General features: G+C 41.2%; 1 protein-coding gene across 3 annotated transcripts in view; it reads left to right on the top strand.

The window, feature by feature from the left end:
* The window catches only part of MYO16 (myosin XVI), a 615,221-nt gene that overhangs the window by 312,664 nt on the left and 280,814 nt on the right, over window positions 1–21,743 (top strand). For all 3 annotated transcript variants that reach the window (XM_023253136.2, XM_045055816.1, XM_045055813.1), the window contains exons 13-14: window positions 6,602–6,729; window positions 12,617–12,722. In XM_023253136.2, the coding sequence (XP_023108904.2) occupies window positions 6,602–6,729; window positions 12,617–12,722 (234 nt within the window). The remainder of the gene's footprint in view (window positions 1–6,601; window positions 6,730–12,616; window positions 12,723–21,743) is intronic.

Here is a 21,743-nt window from a genome sequence, read left to right on the forward strand (position 1 = left end):
CATTTAAGAATGAGGTGGAGGGGCACCTGGGTGGCTGAGTTGGTTAAGCAACTCTTGATTTTGGCTCAGGTTATGACCTCATGGTTTGTGAGTTTGAGCCCCGTGGCGAGCTCTGTGACCGTGTGGAACCTGCTTGGGATTCTCTCTTTCCCTCCCTCTCTGCCCCTCCCCTGCTTGTGCTCTCTCCCTCTCTCTCAAAATGATAAACATTTTTAAAAAGGAATGAGGGAGAAAAATAATAGAAAGCAATGAAGAAGGAGGCGAGTAAAAGAGGGAGGAGGAACAGGAGGGAGGAGGGATGGAGAGACAACAGTGACGAGACAGGTGGCGGCCACTAAAGAACCAGATCTAACACATTGTCGAGGTAGTAATCAGAAAGGATGAACTTCTTGGTGTTTGTATCATTGCGGAAACCAGCGAACAAGTGAACGTCCTGAGGGGGAACACGTCAGCAACAGATACACAATTATCCCCTCAAGCAACAACATCAGGCTTTTCTCAGGTATTCCTCACCATGACCTTTACCATGGACTTCATAAACCAAAGACCTACCACCTGGACATTTCCCATGTACGAAATGATGACACCATTCCAGATAAACTACCAGGAGATTACCTCTCAAAATTATGGTTTTGCGTACACAAGGGCACAAAAATGATCGTACCCGTTTTCTTTTCAGCTGCTACTGGCAGTGAGATTAAGCTGTCCCACTGTGTAAAGTGGCATTAGTGTGGGATGCCTGGCTTAGGGCTTCATTAGCTTTCAGATTCTGATTACCGTCGGTCTCCTAATATTCCCATTGCATGTTCGAGTTTGGCGCGGAGCTGGAGGGACTGAGCAGAGCTCATTGCCTCTGGACGAGTGGGGCTGGAAAGAGACCTGGTGCTGTCTAGGGCTCATCACGTGGCAGGCCTGCCGCAAAAGTCATCACATATGTCGTCACATAATCACAAAAGGCAACGCAATCAGTATAAGAATTATTATTTCCATTTGGAGGTGATAAAAACCTCATGTGGATTTAGCAAATTTTCTAAAGCCTTCCACGATGGTAGGGACAGAATTTAAATCCGGGTCACCTAACCCCAGAGCAAAATGCGTGACAGACTCTTCTCTCAGCACAAATGCCAAGCCCTCAGGCAATTTTTTAATTATTATATGTCCTCCTCTGTAAAACACTTTTTCAGAATATGTCATCTGTATATAGTTATATAGATCATGAGTAGGTAACCCACTCACACAAGTAGAGTGACCTATTCATGCCATACTGTGACGCCAACAGCCCCTGTGAGTCACGCTGTTGACGTCAGGGAGGTTCCACGGGTTATGGGATCTGGACAGCTGGGGGGCCTGGGCCTGGCCCTCTCCTCCACTGTGGGACTGCGTGGTTGGTTTCAAACATCCGAATGGGGCAGGATTCTGCAGTCTCCCAGCAGTTTACTGAGAGGGGTCGTGCATGGTGGAAAGAGGGAGGGAAGATTCTTTAAAAAAGAAAGACCTTATTCATTAGAACTAGAGAGTCCAGCACAGGGAGGTACCCATGAGTGAGGCTGACGTGATGCCATCCCCCCCATGAGCTACAACAGAACACTTAAAATTTCCGCCGACCAGAATCCTCTGGTTTCCAGATGATGCAGACGGGGAGAGGATGAGGTGAAGCGGAGAGAGAAGGCACGCGCGAAAGAGAGTGGCTGACGCCGATGATATTTGCTGGACCACATGAGAATACGCAATAATGTTAATAATGCCGAAGGCAATGGTAGCCAGTCTAAAGGTTACATGGCTTGTCAGAAAACGAGAACCGTGTCAGTGAAAATCTTCAAGCTTCACTAGGAAAAAATAGAATTAATTATTATCTATTTAATATTATTATTAAATTATTGACATTATTATTATTGACATTGTTTTGTACTGACATTACATATAAAGCATAGAATCAGCCTCAAGCTAAGTCTTACCAGGTGGTAGAGGTGGAATATTCTACAATGTAAACTCTAACACTGCATGGAAAGGAGAAGTCTTGTGAGAAAAGAGATCTGAGAAAGGTTATTAGTTAATCATGAAAAAACTTAGATACCCAAGATCCATTACGCCTTTAATGCCTCGTAAAACTTTGCCTAAATAGAAGATGTGACACTAAGTAGTTTGAAGAAATGGCGTAGGAGTCATATCTGCTCCTGGCTCTCTTCTGTCTGGCCTTGTTTGTAACATTTAATGAAATTCTCAGCAAGATTTTACAGATTGAGTTTGAAAGCATTCTGTTAGAGTTTGATTAGGCCCGTGTTGGACTTGGGATGTGAAATGGTGTTAGTACAAGTGTTCAAAAAGAAGAGATATTTGTCCTACAAGAAAATACAGCTAGGCTAATACTCCCTGGTCAGTTTATGAGTTATAGTGTATACATTGCTATCATTAATTATTTTGATAGCCATTTTAAATTCTGGAATAACCAAAAATACAAAAATTTGGAAACTATTTCAAATAAAGAAGTCGTATTTATTCAAATGCTCTCCTGAGATTGGGATGCAGCTATAAAGAAGTGGTAAGAACACATCGTGCCTTGGTTTAACTGTAACGTTTATTTTCTGTGCAGTACAGAAAATAAAGCTATGTTTTAATTATATGGTGTCTTAAATCAGATGGTGTAGTGTGCTATCAACAGAGGCAAATTCCTTTTCATGAGCAATGACAACCACTACCCTGAAACTATTATCCTTTCATCTAATCTTTATACATACACACATATAATCACCCCCTCTTATCTGAGCTTTCGCTTTCCATGGTCTCACTTACCCACGGTCAGCCAGGGACTGATCTTCCTTCTAATGTAGCATCAGAAAGTCAGTAGTGGCCGTGGGAGCCTGGGTGGCTCAGTCGGTTGGGCGTCCAACTTGGGCTCAGGTCACAATCTCACAGTTCGTGGGTTCGAGCCCCACGTCGGGCTCTGTGCTGACAGCTCAGAGGTTGGAGCCTGGTTTCCATTCTGTGTCTCCCTCTCTCTCTGCTCCTCCCCCGCTCATGCTCTGTCTCTCTCTCCTTCAAAAGTAAATAAAAACATATTAAAAAATTTAAAAAAAAAAGTCAGTAGTGGTGGCCTGATGCTACATCACGTGCCTGCGATACTCACTGCACTTTGTCTCATCACATAGGCATTTGATCATCTCTCATCATCCCAAGAAGAAGCGTGAGTACAAGACAAGAAGTTATTTTGAGAGAGGGACCATACTCATACTTTATTTATTTATTTATTTATTTATTTATTTATTAAAATTTTTAAAATGTTTATTTATTTTGAGAGAGAGAGAGCAGGAGTGGGAGAGGGGCAGAGAGGGAGACACAGAACCCAGAGCAGGCTCCAGGCTCTGAGATGTCAGCACAGAGCCCGACACGGGGCTTGAACCCACGAACTGCAAGATCGTGACCTCAGTCAAACTTAGAAGCTTAACTGACTGCTATCCAGGCACCCGCCAACTTTTATTATAGCATATTGTTATAAGTGTTCCATTTCATTCTTAGTTGTTGTTGGTAATCTTACTGTGCCTAATTTATACATTAAACCTTATCATAGTTCTGTACATAGAGGAAAAAAAGTGTATATAGGGTTTGGTATTCTCTGTGGTTTTTGGTGTCCCCTGGGGGTCCTGGAACATATAACTGGTGGATAAGGGGGGTCCTATTGTACACATGCAAGAAAAAACTGCATATACCATTTTTTTCTGTTTCATTTTTTTTTATTTTTTTCATTATTTTCTGTTTTAATGCATTCAGAGGATACAAACCATATCCATTTACCAAAAAAAAAAAAAAAAAAAAAGAAAGAAAGAAAATTTTCATTAGTCCCTGTGCTTTCAAAAATATTTATATTGATAGTTTTAGATCTAGATAATTTATTCTAAATGTCCTATAGTATTTTATCATATTAAAACACAATCACTTATATTCATCCATTAAACCCTATACCCATTTTTAATTATTGCCATGTTTTCTGCTCTTACAAAAGAGTTCTAAGAACTGTTTTGTGTGTGCTTTTTTGCCGACATGCAAGGGTTTCTTCAGAGAGATTCGTGGTCAAGCCTACCTTCTTCAGTTTAGAAGTTGTTGCTAAATCACTGTTCCAGTTAGCAAGAACAACCCTCAGTACTGCAGATGCATTTTTCTAGTGCTGGCGAAAACTTCCTTTTGAAACCAACCCCACCGCTAATTAGACATGTGACCTTGCACCAGTTGCTAACTTCTTTGCTTCAGTTTCCTCACCTGTAAAAAGGGAGAGGATTCTCATACCCCACTTGTAATTTCTACAAGAATTAGATGAATAAGTATGAAGTGCTTAGAACAGTAGCAAGCACACATCAAGTATAAGCCATTATTACTGTTATTATTATGATTATTGTTTTGAATGTTTATTTATTTGGGGGGGGGGAGAAGATAGAGGGAGAGGGAGTTCCAAGCAGGTTCTGCTAGGTGTCAGCACAGAGCCTGATGCAGGGCTCGAATTCACAACTGAGAGATAGTGACCTGAGCCAAAATCAAGGCTTAACCGACTGAGGCACTTAGACACCCCTATGATGATGATGATGATGATGATGATGATTATTATTATTACTGTGCCATTGATAAAGTTACCAGTATTTTGTATCTATTACCCTACTGTTTGAAATGGGATTTCCTTGGATAACAGAGTTACTGATCTTTTCTCATGCTTATTAGTTATTCTCTTCTGTTCATATTCTTTGTCCAATTTTCAATTTTATTTCCAGTTTTTCTTTGTAGGCATATATTTGTAGGAGTCATTTATAAGACATAGATAATATATGGATTCTATGCACAGCTTAATCACCTCTCTGTCTTTGACTTTTATCATCATTACTGTATGTTTGATGTTTGTGGTAGAAAAGCAGTTGTCTCATGTGCTGTTGTGATATTAAGTCATCCTTCCCATTATAATTTGTATTTGGGAACTGTATTTACTTATTCCAAAATCATGACAGTATTATTCTCTTTACTTGTGTAAATGTTTTTTGTTTTGCTGTTTATATTTGGGACTTAAATGCATTTGGAATTCACGTTTACATATCACATGAGCTAGAGATCAGTGTTTTTTTCCTTTACTAATATCAGTTTTTGAACACCATCCTGTATGACTGATGCATGAAACAGCCCATTTTGTGCCCCAAATCCCCACCCATGTGTGGGCTTGGGTTGAGTTCTCTAGTCTGTTCCACTGATCTCTTTTTCTGGTCTCTGCACCAGAACCAGTGTTTACAGATTTTGGGTTTTTTGGAGTTTTTATTGAGATACAGTACTCATGGATTTATAAGTGTCCAGATGGATACATTTTCATGAGCCCTCAGATCCAGAACATTTCTGGCTCTCCAGAAGCCACACTCTCACTCTTCTACAATCACTAGTAGCTTGCCAAGGGCATGTGACTTCTTAACAGTGTAGATTAGTTCCACCTGTTTTTATACTTTATCATCGAGAGTGTTCTCTCTGTGTCTGATAGATTGCACTCAACATCGTGTTTGTACGATTCATCCAATTATTTCTTATAGCTGTAGATCATTTAGTCCATTTAAAAACATCATTCCCTTATGGTTTTAAATAACTTCAGACATATGAAAAATTTGCAGATAAATAGCACAAACAACTTTTTCTCCCCAACCATTTTCAAATGATTTGCTGGCATGGTATCCCATCAACCTTGAGTATATGCCTTGTGCATTTCTAAACATTGTGCATTCACCTGTGTAACCCGCATACCACCATTGGAATTGGGAAATTGTTCCTGATGCAGTGTGACCATCGAGTCAGGGTGCCTCATTCAGGTCTTTCCCATCACCACATAATGCCCACAGAGCCCAAGACCCAGGCCACCATCACAGGACAGGCACACTGAGCCTCTAGGCCCTTTTGTCTTGTCTGGATTCATCCTTCTGTCTTCTCCTGAACTTCCCAACCTTGACATCCTTGAGGCTACAGGGAAGTTACTTTGTAAAGAAATAAATAAAAAAAAAGTATGCAGTTTCTTCATAGCTCAGACACCTCCCTGTCATTTAATGAATAATTCTAATGTAGCAGAATTTACTAGAAACTCAAAAGGACTAAAAACACTGGAACCATGGCAATCCTCATCAATCACTGTGTCACTGAAATTAAGTTAATTTTTGTTTTTCTGAGAAATTTGTAGATTCTTCTGTGTTTCAACTGCAACTGCTTTCTATTCGGATTAAAAACCCTTTCTATCTTATGTTACGGAAATGAAATGTCGCCGAGAGACATTGCATTTGATGTAAATTAGCCCAGGTTCACCTTACTCCGTGGGTGTCTATTAAACTGGATTTGTGTCAGTTACTCTGCTTAAGGACAGCAGAATAATTTCAAGCCTGTGGACCAAGTAATTCAGGATCAAGGCTATGCCCCTGGTTTATCATGGTGAACCCTTAAAACGTGCTGAAAGAGCATAATTTCCCAGACGTTTTGTAGTTACAAATGAGATTCAAAAATAGACTTTGTCACATTTGTGTATTGGAAAGAAGTCCACTGTGTCCTGAGGTAGATGAGCTGGAGCCTTCTCACAGACGTCTGTGTCCCACACATTTTGCAGGTCTCCCAGCTTTATCTCAGCAGCTCGGGGCAGCCCTGCTCCTCCCTGCCGCCCCACATCTTCTCCTGTGCAGAGAGGGCCTTCCACCAGCTTTTCCAGGAGCAGCGGTCCCAGTGCTTCATTCTCAGGTGAGTGCACCCCGCACCTGGCCGAATGGATGCTCGGCGTCATGCTGGAGGCTTGGCGGTCAAGCTGTCCTCATTTCTCGTGGTTTCTGTTTATTTACTTCCTCAGCACCCGGCAGTCCAGTATGTCTTGGCAATAAGTACATTTGACTCGTTACAAAGGAGAGACATCGTTGTTATTAGAAATAGCCCCAAGTGTGGCTGAATCAATACCAACAAACTTAACCTGAAACTCAATTCATTTGGAAGATTTACTACTTAGAACCAGAGTGTTTTTGCTTTCAAGCCTTAGAAACCCTGGGGAAGGAAAGGCACCTGCTGTTAGCGAACCATGGTTCACAAAATGTGGTGCTGCTCAAATACAAAACACAAATTATTACCTTACAAATGTGGGCTTTCCCACACACTCCTGGGTATTTATGTTTGCTTGTATTTTACCCAAAGTATATACCCGGAAGTATTTTATACTGAAACATAATGGTAGCATTAGCTCATAAATTACCAGATGCTCATGACAGTGATTTACATCAGAGCAAAAATTCTTCCCCCCACTCCTCCATACACACAAGTACCACAAGAAGTAGAGAGTAGAGATGAAATGTGATTATGTACTGATAAATGATTTAAAATTATTTAGGTATTAAAACAAGATCTGCATTGAGAATTATGTTTCTTTTTAAAAAATTTTTAACCTTTATTTATTTTTGAGAGAGAGAGAGAGACAGAGTGTGAGTGGGGGAGGAACAGAGAGAGAGGGAGACACAGAATCGGAAGCAGGCTCCAGGCTCTGAGCTGTCAGCAAGAGCCCGATGCAGGGCTCAAACTCATGAACCGTGAGATCATGACCTGAGCCAAAGTCGGTTGCTCAACTGACTGAGCTGCCCAGGTGTCCCAAGAAATACGTTTCTTATTAGGAGAAAATTCTACCAGAGGGGACTTCTGTAACCTTCATGGCTTTGCCTGAGTTATAATCAGTAGTGTTGACTGGAAACAAATGTGTGAATAAAGCTTGCCATAACTCCTCAAAGTGAAATGAAAGTGAGTAAAGATGGACAACTGCATAGAACCCGAAAGACATCTAAATACTTAAATAAGCACTTATTTATGTACTTTTACATTATCACTTTGGTCAAAAGTTCAGTGGAGGGTATGATTGGTGGTTGCAAACTTCAATGTTCTGATTTTCAAAGTAGCATGCAAGTAGTTTTTTCACACTTGTGCTGAAGTGTCCCCAGATGGGAGGGGCACCGGCAGCAGGGGAGGCCTCCGCCATCCTCCAATCAAGCAACTCTATTTTTATCTGCTCTGTTGGGTTTTCTAGTGTAACTTTGATGAAAAGGAGAACACTTTTAAAAACCCATGAGATTATGGGGAGTGTATAATAGTGTGGGCAGTAGTAACAACTGATACGTATTGAGAACATAGTGCCAGACCCTCCATTGGGTACTTTCCGTGTATTGCCTTACCCATAGCTTTAGCATCACTATTTTATGGGTCAGGTGACTGTGTATTATAAGAAGTAACTAGTCTAGGGCCTCGTGATCAGTAAATAGTGAATCTGGGATGTGAGCCCAGTAGTGTGAATTAGTAAATGGTGATTAATTAGTCTAGGGTCTAGTGGATGCTGTATGTGGGATGTGAGCCCATAGTCTGGCTTCTGGGCGTGAACGAAGCTTCCCCACTATCCCAGCCAGACACCAGTGCGTGGCTTGCCCCCTGCAGCCTGCTCAAGGAGGCTTCTGGCAGCCCACCCAGCCTTCCCTAAAATGCTGGGCACAAATCCGTGGGTTTTCCTAAGTTCTTTTTGAATCTGCTTAATTCTTTTGAAACGCATAGGTCTTAGCGAAGCTCTGAGGAGCCAAAGAATCATATCCTTTGGGAGTCTGCCTGCTACAGATTTCATAATATCTAGCAAGTTCTTTTAGTAAAGAAACCCGTTTATCATTTTTTTAATATGAAATTTATTGTCAAATTGGTTTCCATACAACACCCAGTGCTCATCCCCAAAGGTGCCCTTCTCAATAAAAACCCATTTATCTTTAACCCAGTGCTTTCTAATGAGTTTGCTCATGGGATTGCTTTTCCAGTTGGACTTGCTAATATTCTGCAGAATTAGTATTTCTTTGGGACATTTTTATTTATTTATTTTTATTTTTTATTTATTTAAAAAAAATTAGCATTTATTTATTTCTGAGACAGAGAGAGAGACAGAGCATGAGCAGGGGAGGGGCAGAGAGAGAGGGAGACACAGAATCTGAAACAGGCTCCAGGCTCTGAGCTGTCTGCACAGAGCCCGACGCGGGGCTCGAACTCATGGACTGCAAGATCATGACCTGAGCCGAAGTCGGACGCTTAACTGACTGAGCCACCCAGGTGCCCCTCTTTGGGACATTTTTAAAGGCTAATTAATAATGACATGTGTCTTTCAGTCTTTCTGAAAAACGTTTTTTCCCTCGTTCAGATTTTTTTCTTTTTTAATGTTTGGTTATTTATTTATTTTTCAGAGAGAGAGAGCAGAGGAGGGGCAGACAGGGAGGGAGAGAGAGAATCCCAAGCAGGGTCCACCATGGTCAATGCAGGGCTCGAGCTCATGAACCATGAGATCATGACCTGAGCTAAAATCAAAAGTTGTACACACAACCAACGGAGCCACCCAGGCACTCCTGTTCAGGTTTCAAGAAGTGAAGAACAAATGTGTGATCACAGGGACTTACTATTTTAGTCATCCTCTTCTTTCAGGATTGATGTTTTTATATGGCTTCTCTACCTCCTTGATTGTCTTGACTAGGATAAAGGCTTTCTGCATTTATTATACTAATTCATTAAAATTAGTAAGTTTAGAACTCAACTAAATACATTGTTTAGAAGATCAGGGAAGCGCTATGAATAATAGCCAAATTATGGAAAGAGCCCAAATATCCATCAACTGATGAATGAATAAAGATGTGGCATACACACACACACACACACACACACACACACACACACACACAGACACACACAATGGAATACTACTCAGCAATGAAAAAGAATGAAATGTTGCCCTTTGCAACAACGTGGATAGAACTGCAGAGTATTAGGCTAAGTGAAATAAGTCAGCTGGAGAAAGACAGATATCACATGATTTCAGTCATATGTGGAGTTTGAGAAACCTAACAGAAGACCACAGGGAAAGGGAAGGAAAAATAAGATGCAAACAGAGAGGAACACAAACCATTAGAGACCCTTAAATACAGAGAACAAGCAGGGTTGGTGTGGGTGGGGGGGTTGGTGGGGTGGGGAAAATGGGTGATGGGCATTGAGGAGGGGACTTGTTGGGATGAGCACTGGGTGTTGTATGTAAGTGATGAATCATGAGAATCTACTCCTGAAGCCAAGACTACACAGTATGTTAGCTAACTTGACAATAAATTAAAAAAGAAAGAAAAGATCACAGCCAAGAGTCTATTGTGTCTCATAACCAGCGTTTACAAAGGATAATTTAAGATTTGGAGATCAAAATGCAAATATTCCTGGAATACATGTCCTACAACTTAGGACTGGAGCAGGAATTTCTAACTTTTATTTTCAAATTTCTATTTTATTTTTCACTTGATTGATAATTATAGGCCTCTCTAGCACACAAAGCTTCATCTTGAGAAACAGTTTTTAATAATTTTCAGATCTTTGTCGTGGGTTATAACTGAGAGTCTGGTGTTCACCATAATCAATCTTATCTTTAATTTTCTGAAGGCCTTGATAGATGGTTTTAATTAATTGTCAGAGCACATGTGACAAAAATCCATTATCCTAACAGTGTGTTGAGCAAATCCAAATTAATGTTATAAGCTGAACATAGAAGTAACTTGTGAAGTTAGCAGAATAAGGTCAGCCTCTGTCACGTGCAGGTTTTGCAGACAAGGCTATTTTCAGATTTCTATGGGTCCATGATGGGCACTGCCCAAAATCCTCCGTCAGTTTCTAGTTTAATCATATACTGGGTTTTCAGATCAAGGGATATTTCTTGAACACATCATGCTAGGATTTTTAGTTGCAATATGATATCCTACCCTGCCCTGTGCTGTATCCTTTTTTTTTTTTTAATTTCCTTGTATTTTACTCAGAGTTTCAACAAAATATGCCCATTTTGAGATTTTATGAGATGGTTGAAATTGCTAGTGATTTTGGCCAGGTAAGAGAATTGATCATTCTGTCTACCCCCACGTGGAGTGACAGAGCATGCGCAGTGGCGAGAGCGGGGAAGGCACTCACGTGACCTCCAGTGCAGCCGCACACCCTCCCAGCTGTGCAGACTGCCGGCTGCGTTCACCATCGTCCATGCACCACCTGTTTCCGGTTTCAGAATAGATGCTGCGGAAGAACCGGTTGAGTGTTTCATGTTGGGTGAAGGCTGCCTTCCGCTACCCTTTCTCCAAAAATGAGCCTACCCCCCAAAGTCCTCCCTGGTTTCTTCCACCTGCTGGCACATTGTTTGCTGTGCTCCATTGCAGTTTGAGTATGCATTCGTGATGTGCTTGGTGTTCATTGGAGAGCATCCCGGATGATGGATGATGGCCCCCGGATTGCCCACGGATGCACCTCTTGAGCTCTGCAGCCTGGCCTAGACTCTGGCACATAGTAGGCCCTTAGTAAATTTCATCTGAAAGAAGGAGCGCCATTTTTAAAAGGAAAATGGTGTTTTCAAGATCCAACCCTGCGTAAATGTGAGCAGAATCTCTACAAAATCAAGGTTTATAAACCATCCAATTTATAACAGCGAATACAAGGGTAGAAGTGAAATTTCAAACACGAGTGATTTAAACTGTTTCTGCTCTGAAATTAGAAGGTTACAAGCAAATGTCCTTGAACCTAGAAAAGGAGCTCCTTATCTTGCGTGGGCCTCTGGCACCTGCTCCCCTCAGGCTGCCAGAGTGGTGGTTCTGAAAGTCATTAAAATATTTATGGTCGGCGCGGATGCGGGGAAGGGAAGTATTTTGTTAGCAGCTGGAGACTTGGATAAAAAAATACATTTCAGCTTCTTTTCTGGCAAACACCCTTTCCTCCAATTCATTAGTACAAATAATCAGGGGAGAAGCCCAAATAGCACTAGTAAAGAGCTATATATATATATATATATATATATATATATATATATATATATTTTTTTTTTTTAATTTTTAAACTATCAGATGAGTAATGACTTTTCCTGAGCATTCTATCTGGAAGCACTAACCACTTTATTTGGTATTTAGTAAGTAATAACTGTATTGGAATTTTATATAATCCTCTATCCTATCATGTCAGGAATATAGTACAATTATTTATAGAAATTGGATGAGTTTTGAGAAACATCAAAAATGTCACTACAGATAACAAGTTCGGTTACTATTATTTCCTGGATTCAAGGAAAATGGAGAACGTGAAACGTCAGACTGACAGAAGCCTCAAGAGGCAAGTGGCCATTTTAGGATCTGCCGTGTGCCAGGCACCTTACTCTCCTGGTCAACTCTGGCCAAGGAAGGTGTAATGTCTTTCCTGGGAGGCTCAGAAAGCTTTTACAAGGCCATTTGCTCCAGGACACATGCATCCTCACTGTAGAGGCCGTCCCTTGGGGTCCCGCTCACTTACGTTCATTTACAAAGCTGAGCACAAAACATTGGATGGCAGACGTTCATCAAATTCATATGCTGCCTCAGCGTCCGGAACGACAGAGGGCACGTGACCGAGTACACATGTACTAAATATTTCGGATGAGCAAATCAAAGCTAAGAGTTAGATGATACCATACACTCAGGAAAGGTTCTTCCCTCCTTCCCTCACCACCTTTGTATCAGGATCATGGCTGCCCATTGAACTGTTGGCTACATTCTCCAAGATGCTAAACTTGAGTTTTCTCTCTGTTTTCTGGCAGTGGAGAGAGAGGATCGGGGAAGTCTGAAGCCAGCAAACAAATAACGAGACACCTGATGTGCAGATCTGGCTTCAGCAGGCCTATGTTTGATTCCAAATTTAAGCACGTAAGTTTCTTGTTTGGGTCAGAGAATATGTTGAGCTGGGACACCTGTAGTTTGTGAATAAAAGGGAACATCATAATAGACCATAAGCTTGACCATTAAGTGGTCCAAGTTTGTGGAAATAAAGGAAAGAAAAAGAAGATTGAGGCCTGGTGCAAATTAATGCCATTCAAGATTTATTTTAAAATATTTTAAACATACATACTCTTTTTTTATAGTTGCTCAGAATAGTTGGATTGAAAACATGTAATATACTTAGAGATTACTGTTGTTCACATAGAAAGTGCCACTCGGTGTGTAGACACTTTTGGGGGATTGGCCCGATTAGCACGTTTTGTGGGGGACTATTGAGAGGTGATAGTGAAGTTTCAAAGTATGTAAAAGAATTGATAACAAGAGGGGCACCTGGGTGGCTCAGTCAGTTAGGCGTCTGACTTCAGCTCAGGTCATGATCTCACGGCTCGTGAGTTCGAGCCCCACGTTGGGCTCTGTCCTGACAGCTCGGAGCCTGGAGCCTGCTTCCGACTCTGTGTCTGCCTCTCTCTCTGCCCCTCCCCTGCTCGTGTTCTGTCTCTCTCTCTCTCTCTCTCTCTCTCTCTTACAAGAATAAGTAAACATAAAAAAAAAAGAACTGATAACAAGAAAGCTTAGTGCTATTGAGGGGCAGGTAATAAAAGTTCATCTCCAATATTGACTTGTTTGATGTACGTTTTGGTATTTTTAGGTATGCAACGTAGTGACTTGATATGTGCATGTATTGCGAAACGATCATCACTATAATTTTTTAATTAACATCCATCGCTCCACATAGTTAAATTTTTTTGTCTTGTGATGAGAACTTTTAAGATTTACTTGCTTGGCATCTTTCAAATCTGCAGTTTTCCCAACTGTGGCCACCATGCTGTGCGTTACAGCTGCAGGACTGACTTACCTTGTAACTGGGAGTTTGTACTTTTGACTCCCTTCACGCAATTAAAACTGACTTTAAGTTATATTCAGTAACACCTGCTTTTATTTGAAGACTCCTTGTGGTGATACTTCATCCACCTAAAATATCTCCTGGGTTCAAGGAGGAACCAGAAAGGCCTATTAGCCGCGAAGATAAAGGTCAGAAATTTCACACAATAAAGCTCGGGAATTTTACCCAAGGATACACCTGTAGGGTGCTCACCACTGACTGTGTCTTGTTTTTACACAGTCCGGGTAGGTATTTTTAGCAGGTTTTCTCTGGCCACAGTAGAGGGGAAGTGCAAACTCAAGAGTTGCTAGAAGGATCCTGCAGGGAACACGTATGCTAGGCAGACGCCCTAGTGGGTGGAAAGACAGCCCATCAATAACCAATCGGGACATGATCAGAACCCAAAAGTGTGCTACCCTGGGGGTCTCCACCTGCAGGGCTAGCCTTCCAATTTCATTACTGTAGAGGAAATAACTAGAATAACCCAAGTTCATGATGATTATTCTATGCTTGAGACAAAAATAAGATTCCCTTACGTGTGCCCTGTTACTTTAGGGGCCTCGGGGCCTTATGCTCTGTGCTTCTTCGTGCTGTCCGATCCCACGATTCCGTCCCATCCATGTGCTGTCATGCTTCATCCTAACCCCACCAGCTCCCCTTCTTCCCACATAGATCCCTGCCCAGCAGCCCTCCTGGATATCCCACAGTGTGCATCCCTAAGACGTCCAGAGCTGGACGCAGGGACTCCCAGGTTTCTTCAGCATTCTCCTCCCAGGCCACCCATCAAATAAGTGGCACAATCACTTTCTCATTGCCCCACTGGAAACCTGGCTTTGGCCTCGATGCCAGCCTCTCCCTGCTTCACCCATGATCGCAGTATCCCGTCAATCTGACCTGGTAACACTGTTCTCCAGCCTCATAGAGTTTCCCTGTTCCTATTCTTGCCAGAGCCACCTTTGAACACGTATCCCTCCAGGATGGGCCATGTGGCCTCTGTCCCTCATTCATTTATTCAACAATGTCTTAAGTGGCTGACATGTGCATGTCCCTTGAATTCAGAGACACCGTCTTAGAGCCCGCCACACAGTTGGAGCTCAAGTACTATGTGGCACGTGAAAGAGTACATGCTTAAGATACCTAGAAGTATTTTCAGCATACCTAAGACACAGTTAATTATCCCAAGTCACCTCAATTCATTTACTTAAACATAGCAAATGAACTTAACATGGATAAACCATTTGTCCGGCATTGGGACCCCGTAGGTTTTGCTGCGTGTGCTGTGTGTCATGCACATGACGGGCAGTGTGGCTCCAGTCCCCTCTCTCTTGGTGCACATTTCATAGCAAGGTGTGGGAAGTGTGCTGGTGTCACCTGACACGTGCACGCCTCGCCCTCCACAATCACCCTTGCACCGGCCTTGCCAGGCACGTATTTGCAGAAAGACACCTGCCAGTTCATTCTGCGACTTGGTATTGAAAGTGTCTGATTACATCGGAGCAAAAACTTAGCTGCTGTTATCTTAGATTATTCCCTAAAACAAAGCCATCTGAAAGTTGAAACATTTGGGGCGCCTGGGTGGCTCAGTCGGTTAAGCATCCAACTTCGGCTCAGGTCATGATCTCACGGTTTGTGAGTTTGAGCCCCGTGTCGGGCTCTGTGCTGACAGCTCAGAGCCTGGAGCCTGCTTCGGATTCTGCGTCTCCCTCGCTCTGTGCCTCTCTCCCACTGTCTTTCTCTTAAAAAATAAATAAACATTTAAAATAAATAAATAAGTAAAAGTTCACACATTATATAAAGATGTAGAAACCCATCACCTTGTGAGAATTGTGTGGTTTGTGTTTGGTTTTCTGTCACTGCCCTTTCAACTTATCGCTGTGGGCCAAGGGATATCTGCCATGGTGGCATGCACGTGAGAATACTCTGGAAATCTTATTTGTTAAATAAATTTTTGTTTTGGACCACCTGGGTGGCTCAGTCGGTTGAGCACCTGACTTGAGCTCAGGCCATGATCTTGCTGTTCAAGAGTTCAAGTCCCACATCGGTCTCACTTCTGTCAGTGCAGAGCCTGATTTGGATCCTCTTTCCCCTTTCTCTCTGCCCCTCCCTGCTTGTGCTTGCTCAAAAATAGATAAAACATTAAATATTTTTAAAAATCTATCTATCTTTTATTTATTTATTTATTTATTTATTTATTTATTATTTTTTCATTTTTTTTTTATTTTTTATTTTTGGGACAGAGAGAGACAGAGCATGAACGGGGGAGGGGCAGAGAGAGAGGGAGACACAGAATCGGAAACAGGCTCCAGGCTCTGAGCCATCAGCCCAGAGCCCGACGCGGGGCTCGAACTCACGGACCGCGAGATCGTGACCTGGCTGAAGTCGGACGCTTAACCGACTGCGCCACCAAGGCGCCCCTTATTTATTTATTATTTTTAAGTACACTCCACATCCAGCGCAGAACCCGATGTGGGGCTTGAACTCATGACCCTGAGATCAAGATCTGAGCTGACTGAGATCAAGAGTCAGACATGTAACCATCTGAGCCACCCAGGTGCCCCAATATTCTAGAAATTTTAGTATCTTATTCCTCATTTAGAAATGAGAGGAACTTGGGTTGCCAGGGTGGCTCAGTTGGTTAAGCACCCAAGTCTTGATCTTGGCTCAGGTCAGGATCATGATCTCATGGTTCCTGAGATCAAGCCCCACATCAGGCTCTGCACTGACAGCAGAGAGCCTGCTTGGGATTCTCTCTCTGTCCCCCTCTCTCTGTGTCTCCCCTCCTTGCTCTCTCTCTATTTCTCGAAACAAATAAATAAAAAAAAATAGTTTTAAAAGAAATGAGAGGAATGTATATTTAATTGATAGGTCCATGTAATTTTTTTCATATTTTCGACTTCTGAAAAAGATGTCCTTAAGAAATTAAATCCACTCTTACGGATTCCCAAACCTACACCTGATTCTGGAGATTTCTTTCTTTGTGAAGAATATCTATGGTGACATATGTGTTCATTAATGACTAACTCATAACCATTTATTAAGCTCAAACCATATACTGAGAACCTGCATAATTGTACAGCACAGCTCAAAATAATTTAACATTTTGGGTTGACTTGGGTAGGATACCATAATTATCTATGTTCACATAGCAGAGTTAGAGAATTTCTAAAGAACAGTTATCAAATAGACTCAGGTTAACTAACAGCATACCAGGAGCTGTTGGCCTAAGTGTAATGACAAGGAACAGTGGTCCTCACTGTAAGTTATAGACTAAAGCAATCATTTATTAAAATGATCCTTCTGGAAAGAGCAGGCTGTGCAATTTCTAAAGTGCATTCTAGATTACTTTATGTAAATTGGCTTCGCAGTTTAGCTTAAGTAAATACATTCTAAGTTGCATTTCTTTAGATAGATATAACTCTTCCAAATCAGTTAGTGTCTGGGAATCAATATTATGATATCCATGCAAATTTCAAGGAAAACCATTTCTAATTCACTTGTTTGTTGTTTTATTCATTTCTCATGCAAATTAAGGATGTCATAAATAAGTGATTCCTAGCCTCATAAGGTAACATCGCCCAGGATTAAGTATGGCTTAAACTTCGTATCAGTTATGCTGGGTGTTTTTTTTGTTTTGTTTTGTTTTTTTGTTTTTGGCTTCCCTTTAAATTACAATCCAGATGAATATCATTTGGTGTTCAAAGCATTCTCAAAACTTACCCACAGTTCTTGCACAGCGCTCTGGTGTACAAGTGGGAATTAAATACAAGTATTTAATGAATGTATATGAATCGACTGTAAATATAACATCACAGGGGTTCAGTGAAACTTTGTACATTTCGGGGATGGGCCAGTACTTCTTGTGGGAAAGAAAAGTCTGATTAAGGAGATGAATAGAAAAGAGCATCCTTGATTGCGGAGCTGAGATTCAGTAGAAGGCTTAAAGTTCAATCCAAGGTGGGATGAAAGGAAACTTCCTTAGGAAGCCTGAAAGGAGAGAGGTGGGTGAGTTGAATAGGAACGCAGTTCAGCCACACTGGGTGGTGTGACGTTGCTGTGGGTTCCCACGTTGGCAGCCACTATCCACGCTGCGGCCACGTGGGGCTGCGTGTGCAACAGACACACACAGGGCATCTCCCCTGGGGAGTCTAGCCCACACAATTTTGCCCTGGATCACAGTATACTGCGAAAGAAAAGCAGTCACTAGAGGTTATTCGGATCAGCAGTTACTGAAAAATAGGGAACACGGGACGTAAAAAGAAGGGTGCAGGGGGGTGGTGTCAGCAGAGTCATGTAAAGCTGAAGAAGAGAGAGCATCTTACTTGTGGTTTCCATCGATGACATAATTGAAGATTAGAACCTGGAGTATGGGGAGGAAGAGAGCAAAGTGAAGGGGTCTGAGCTGGCTCCCTGCTGACCCATGAGGGCACAGAGGGAAGAACCAGGTTTAGGTGGGGTCCGGAGAGCTAGAGAGCTGGCACTGAGCTCCAGAGAGGACTGGATACTTTCATACAGGCCATACACGTGTTTGTAAGGGACACACAGCTGTCATGTTTCTGAATTTTAATCTCCTCCTTCAGTTGTCCTGCCTGAAAGGTCTACGCGGGTTTGCCTTCTGCCCTGGCAACATGGTTCGGGTTGTGTTTTACGCAACGGGTTTGAACCCTACAACCATGGAGATTGCTCTGGTTCCCCTGTACAGCTTCAAAACAGCTACCATCAGTTCAGACTGTTGTTTTTAATCCCTGTATTTGAATTTCAAGCTGTACAAGCAGGAGATTTTTCCCTGGCAATAGGTTTTTGGAACGTAAAAATCATGTTTGGGGGGAAAAAACAACTGCCTGGGACTTTTCACTAATTCTGCCCCAAATGACTTTCAACTTTAAGGGACATTCAATTCCATTTATGTTGTTTAGATACACATTTATTGAATAACTGCTTTTTACAGAGCACAGTGGTGTGGTACACATGAGTAAGCCTTTTTTTTTTTATTGAGGAAGACACAGGTTTTTACTCTTAGAAAATACAATAGGTTAACTACTATCATAATAATATTGCATAACTTTTAGTGGCAAAGCTATTAAAATCTTAGAGAAAAAAACCAAAAAACCCACACAGTCGTAAGTCGAAAAAAATCATACCAGTAAAATTTGAATCAGTGACCACTGAGGAAATCTATACATACTTCCTTTAGCCTATATTTTTGTTTAAAGTTTTGTTATTGTACCATATTTTCATGATTTTCTTTGAGAGTTAAGGTGAGCAGTGGAACAATAATCAGTTTTGCTGGTTTGTGTGTGTGTGTGTGTGTGTGTGTGTGTGTGTGTGTATGTGTGTGTGTTTTGGTATTTCTCTTAACACATTTACTTAGTGCCACCTATTGGCCAAGTGGATAATTGAAGATAAAAAGCGTTATTTACTCCTCAGGGATGAAAAAGAATGAAATCGTGCCACTTCCAAGGACGTGGATAGAACTGGAGGGTATTATGCTAAGTGAAATAAGTCAGTCAGAGAAGGACAGGTATCATGTTTTCACTCATGTGGAAACTGAGAAACTAAACAGAAGAACATAGCGGAAGGGAAGGAAAAACAAGATAAAAACAGGGAGGGAGGCAAACCATAGGAAGCTCTTAAATACAGAGAACAAACCAAGGGTTCCTGGAGGGGAAGGGGTGGGGGATGGGCCAAGTGGGTGACAGGCATTAAGGAGGGCACTTGTTGGGATGAGCACTGGGTGTCGTATTTAACTGATGAATCACTGGCTTCTACTCCTGAAGCCAAGACGAAACTCCATGTTAACTAACTTGAGAATAAAAAAAAAAAATTTTTTTTTCAGTGTAACCAATAATATCTTAGGCTTGAATTATGGACCAACAGCACACAATGAAAGATTGCCATAAGAGCTTTTGCATTTTGTTCAATAGTTTTAGATTTATATAACATTATGCCTTATATTCCCTTATTGTTATTCCAGCACTCATAGCCTGGTGATGCACTGATTAAGCATGGTGATTTTGCAGAGAGATTGCCTGGGTTCGAATTCCAGCTCCACTGTCTGTAATCTCTGAACCTTGGGGAAGTTACTTAATCTTTCAATGTCCTTTTATATAAAATGGAGACACTAGAGTTTTTTTTTGGTATGTTTTATTTATTTTTGAGAGCAAGAAAGACAGAGCACAAGTCGGGGAGGGACAGAAAGAGAGGGGGACACAGAATCTGAAGCAGGCTCCAGGCCCTGAGCTGTCAGCACAGAGCCCGACGCAGGGCTCAAACTCACGAACTGTGAGACCCTGACCTGAGCTAAAGTTGGACACTTAACCGACTGAGCCACCTGGGCGCCCCGAGACAATAGTTATAAGCATTAAAAGAAATATCTGCATAAACATACATGTGTACCTGTATGTGTGCATGTATATGGTATACATAATTTTATATATAACTTTGTTTATATTATATATTACATGTTATATATATAACACTTTAGGATAATTCTTGGCACAAAATGAATGTTTTCTACTACTATCAACAAAAATAAAATTCATCTTTGTTATTTGTTGAATGCTGCGAACTTTGTATACCCGACATTGATAAGCACTGAAGGAGTTATTCCTGTGGTGGAATAGAGGAAAATGCAGTTCTTGGGAGTTCGTGAAACTTGCTTAATGTCATATAATTTATCATTAGCAGAGGTGAAATGTGGACACATCTACTTGTTACTACAAAGAATGTGTATTGAACCATTACCCTGTATTTCCTGTTTGGGCATTATCTTTTATGTCTCTGTAAGAATAGCAAAAAAGCAGTTTATTTTCAGTTATAGCACCAAAATAACTAGAATCCAGAATACTTTTAAAAATTCATTTTAATGCTCTTTATGAATTTTTAAATAATTATTTAATGTAAGGGGCGAAAGATTTATTCAATCTGAAGAGAAACTAGATATAGCATACATGTTGAAAATGCGATTTACTTACACTATCAATTCCATGATATGCTTGTTTAATATTGAATTACTGGAAAAGCAGCAAACAAAACAAAACAGGGCCTTTATAAATACCATTTCAGATTATTTTTCAGAATACATTTCTGGCATCACTACTATCAATTAACTGTTATGATCTTTAAAACTAGGTTATTACTAAGAGACCGAAATCAACATGTTTCCTCCAAAAGTTCAATATTTGGTAGATATTTTGGAAGATTTTACTATTACCACAACTTTTAGCACTTTGGATTTGTGATTAGGCTCAAAGTATTATTTTATAATTTTTCAGTATATGAAATGCTTCCAGGTGAAACGAATGCATTAGTAGATCAGCATTCAGAAAGTTAAAAAGTAGCAGCAAAGTTGGTTTTTTTTTTAAACTTAGAATACAATTCTCAAAAAATACAATCACCAGAAACTATAAAGAACCCCCTGTATCAATAAAGTAATGTATTAATTAGTGTGCTCCTTCGTACGGCTGATGCAGAAACTGCTTTTAACATCCATGACTTGAAAGATACAGAAAAATACCTTTGAAACTTCCAGATTTTCATACTTTTTAGAGGATTACTTGGTCATCATCATTATCATAGACACAATCAATTGCAAGAAGAAATGGTGTTTTATTTTATTTATTTATTTTTTTATTTTTGGGACAGAGAGAGACAGAGCATGAACGGGGGAAGGGCAGAGAGAGAGGGAGACACAGAATCGGAAACAGGCTCCAGGCTCTGACCCATCAGCCCAGAGCCTGACGCGGGGCTCGAACTCACGGACTGCGAGATCGTGACCTGGCTGAAGTCGGACGCTTAACCGACTGCGCCACCCAGGCGCCCCAGAAATGGTGTTTTATTTTCCTATAGCCAAGGTTTAAGGAAACATGTTAAGAATTTCAGATGTTAGGGTTGATCTGAAGATCTTTGTTAACAGCATCAAAAATTTTTTTAAGTTTATTCATTTTTGGGAGAGAGAGAGAGAGAGAAGGGGAGGGGCAGAGAGAGGGAGACACAGAATCCCGAGCAGGCTCCAGGCTCTGAGCTGTCAGCACAGAGCCGACATGGGGCTTGAACTCATGAACTGTGAG

The sequence above is a fragment of the Felis catus genome, chromosome A1, assembly GCF_018350175.1.
Source record: "Felis catus isolate Fca126 chromosome A1, F.catus_Fca126_mat1.0, whole genome shotgun sequence".
Classification (NCBI taxonomy): domain Eukaryota; kingdom Metazoa; phylum Chordata; class Mammalia; order Carnivora; family Felidae; genus Felis; species Felis catus.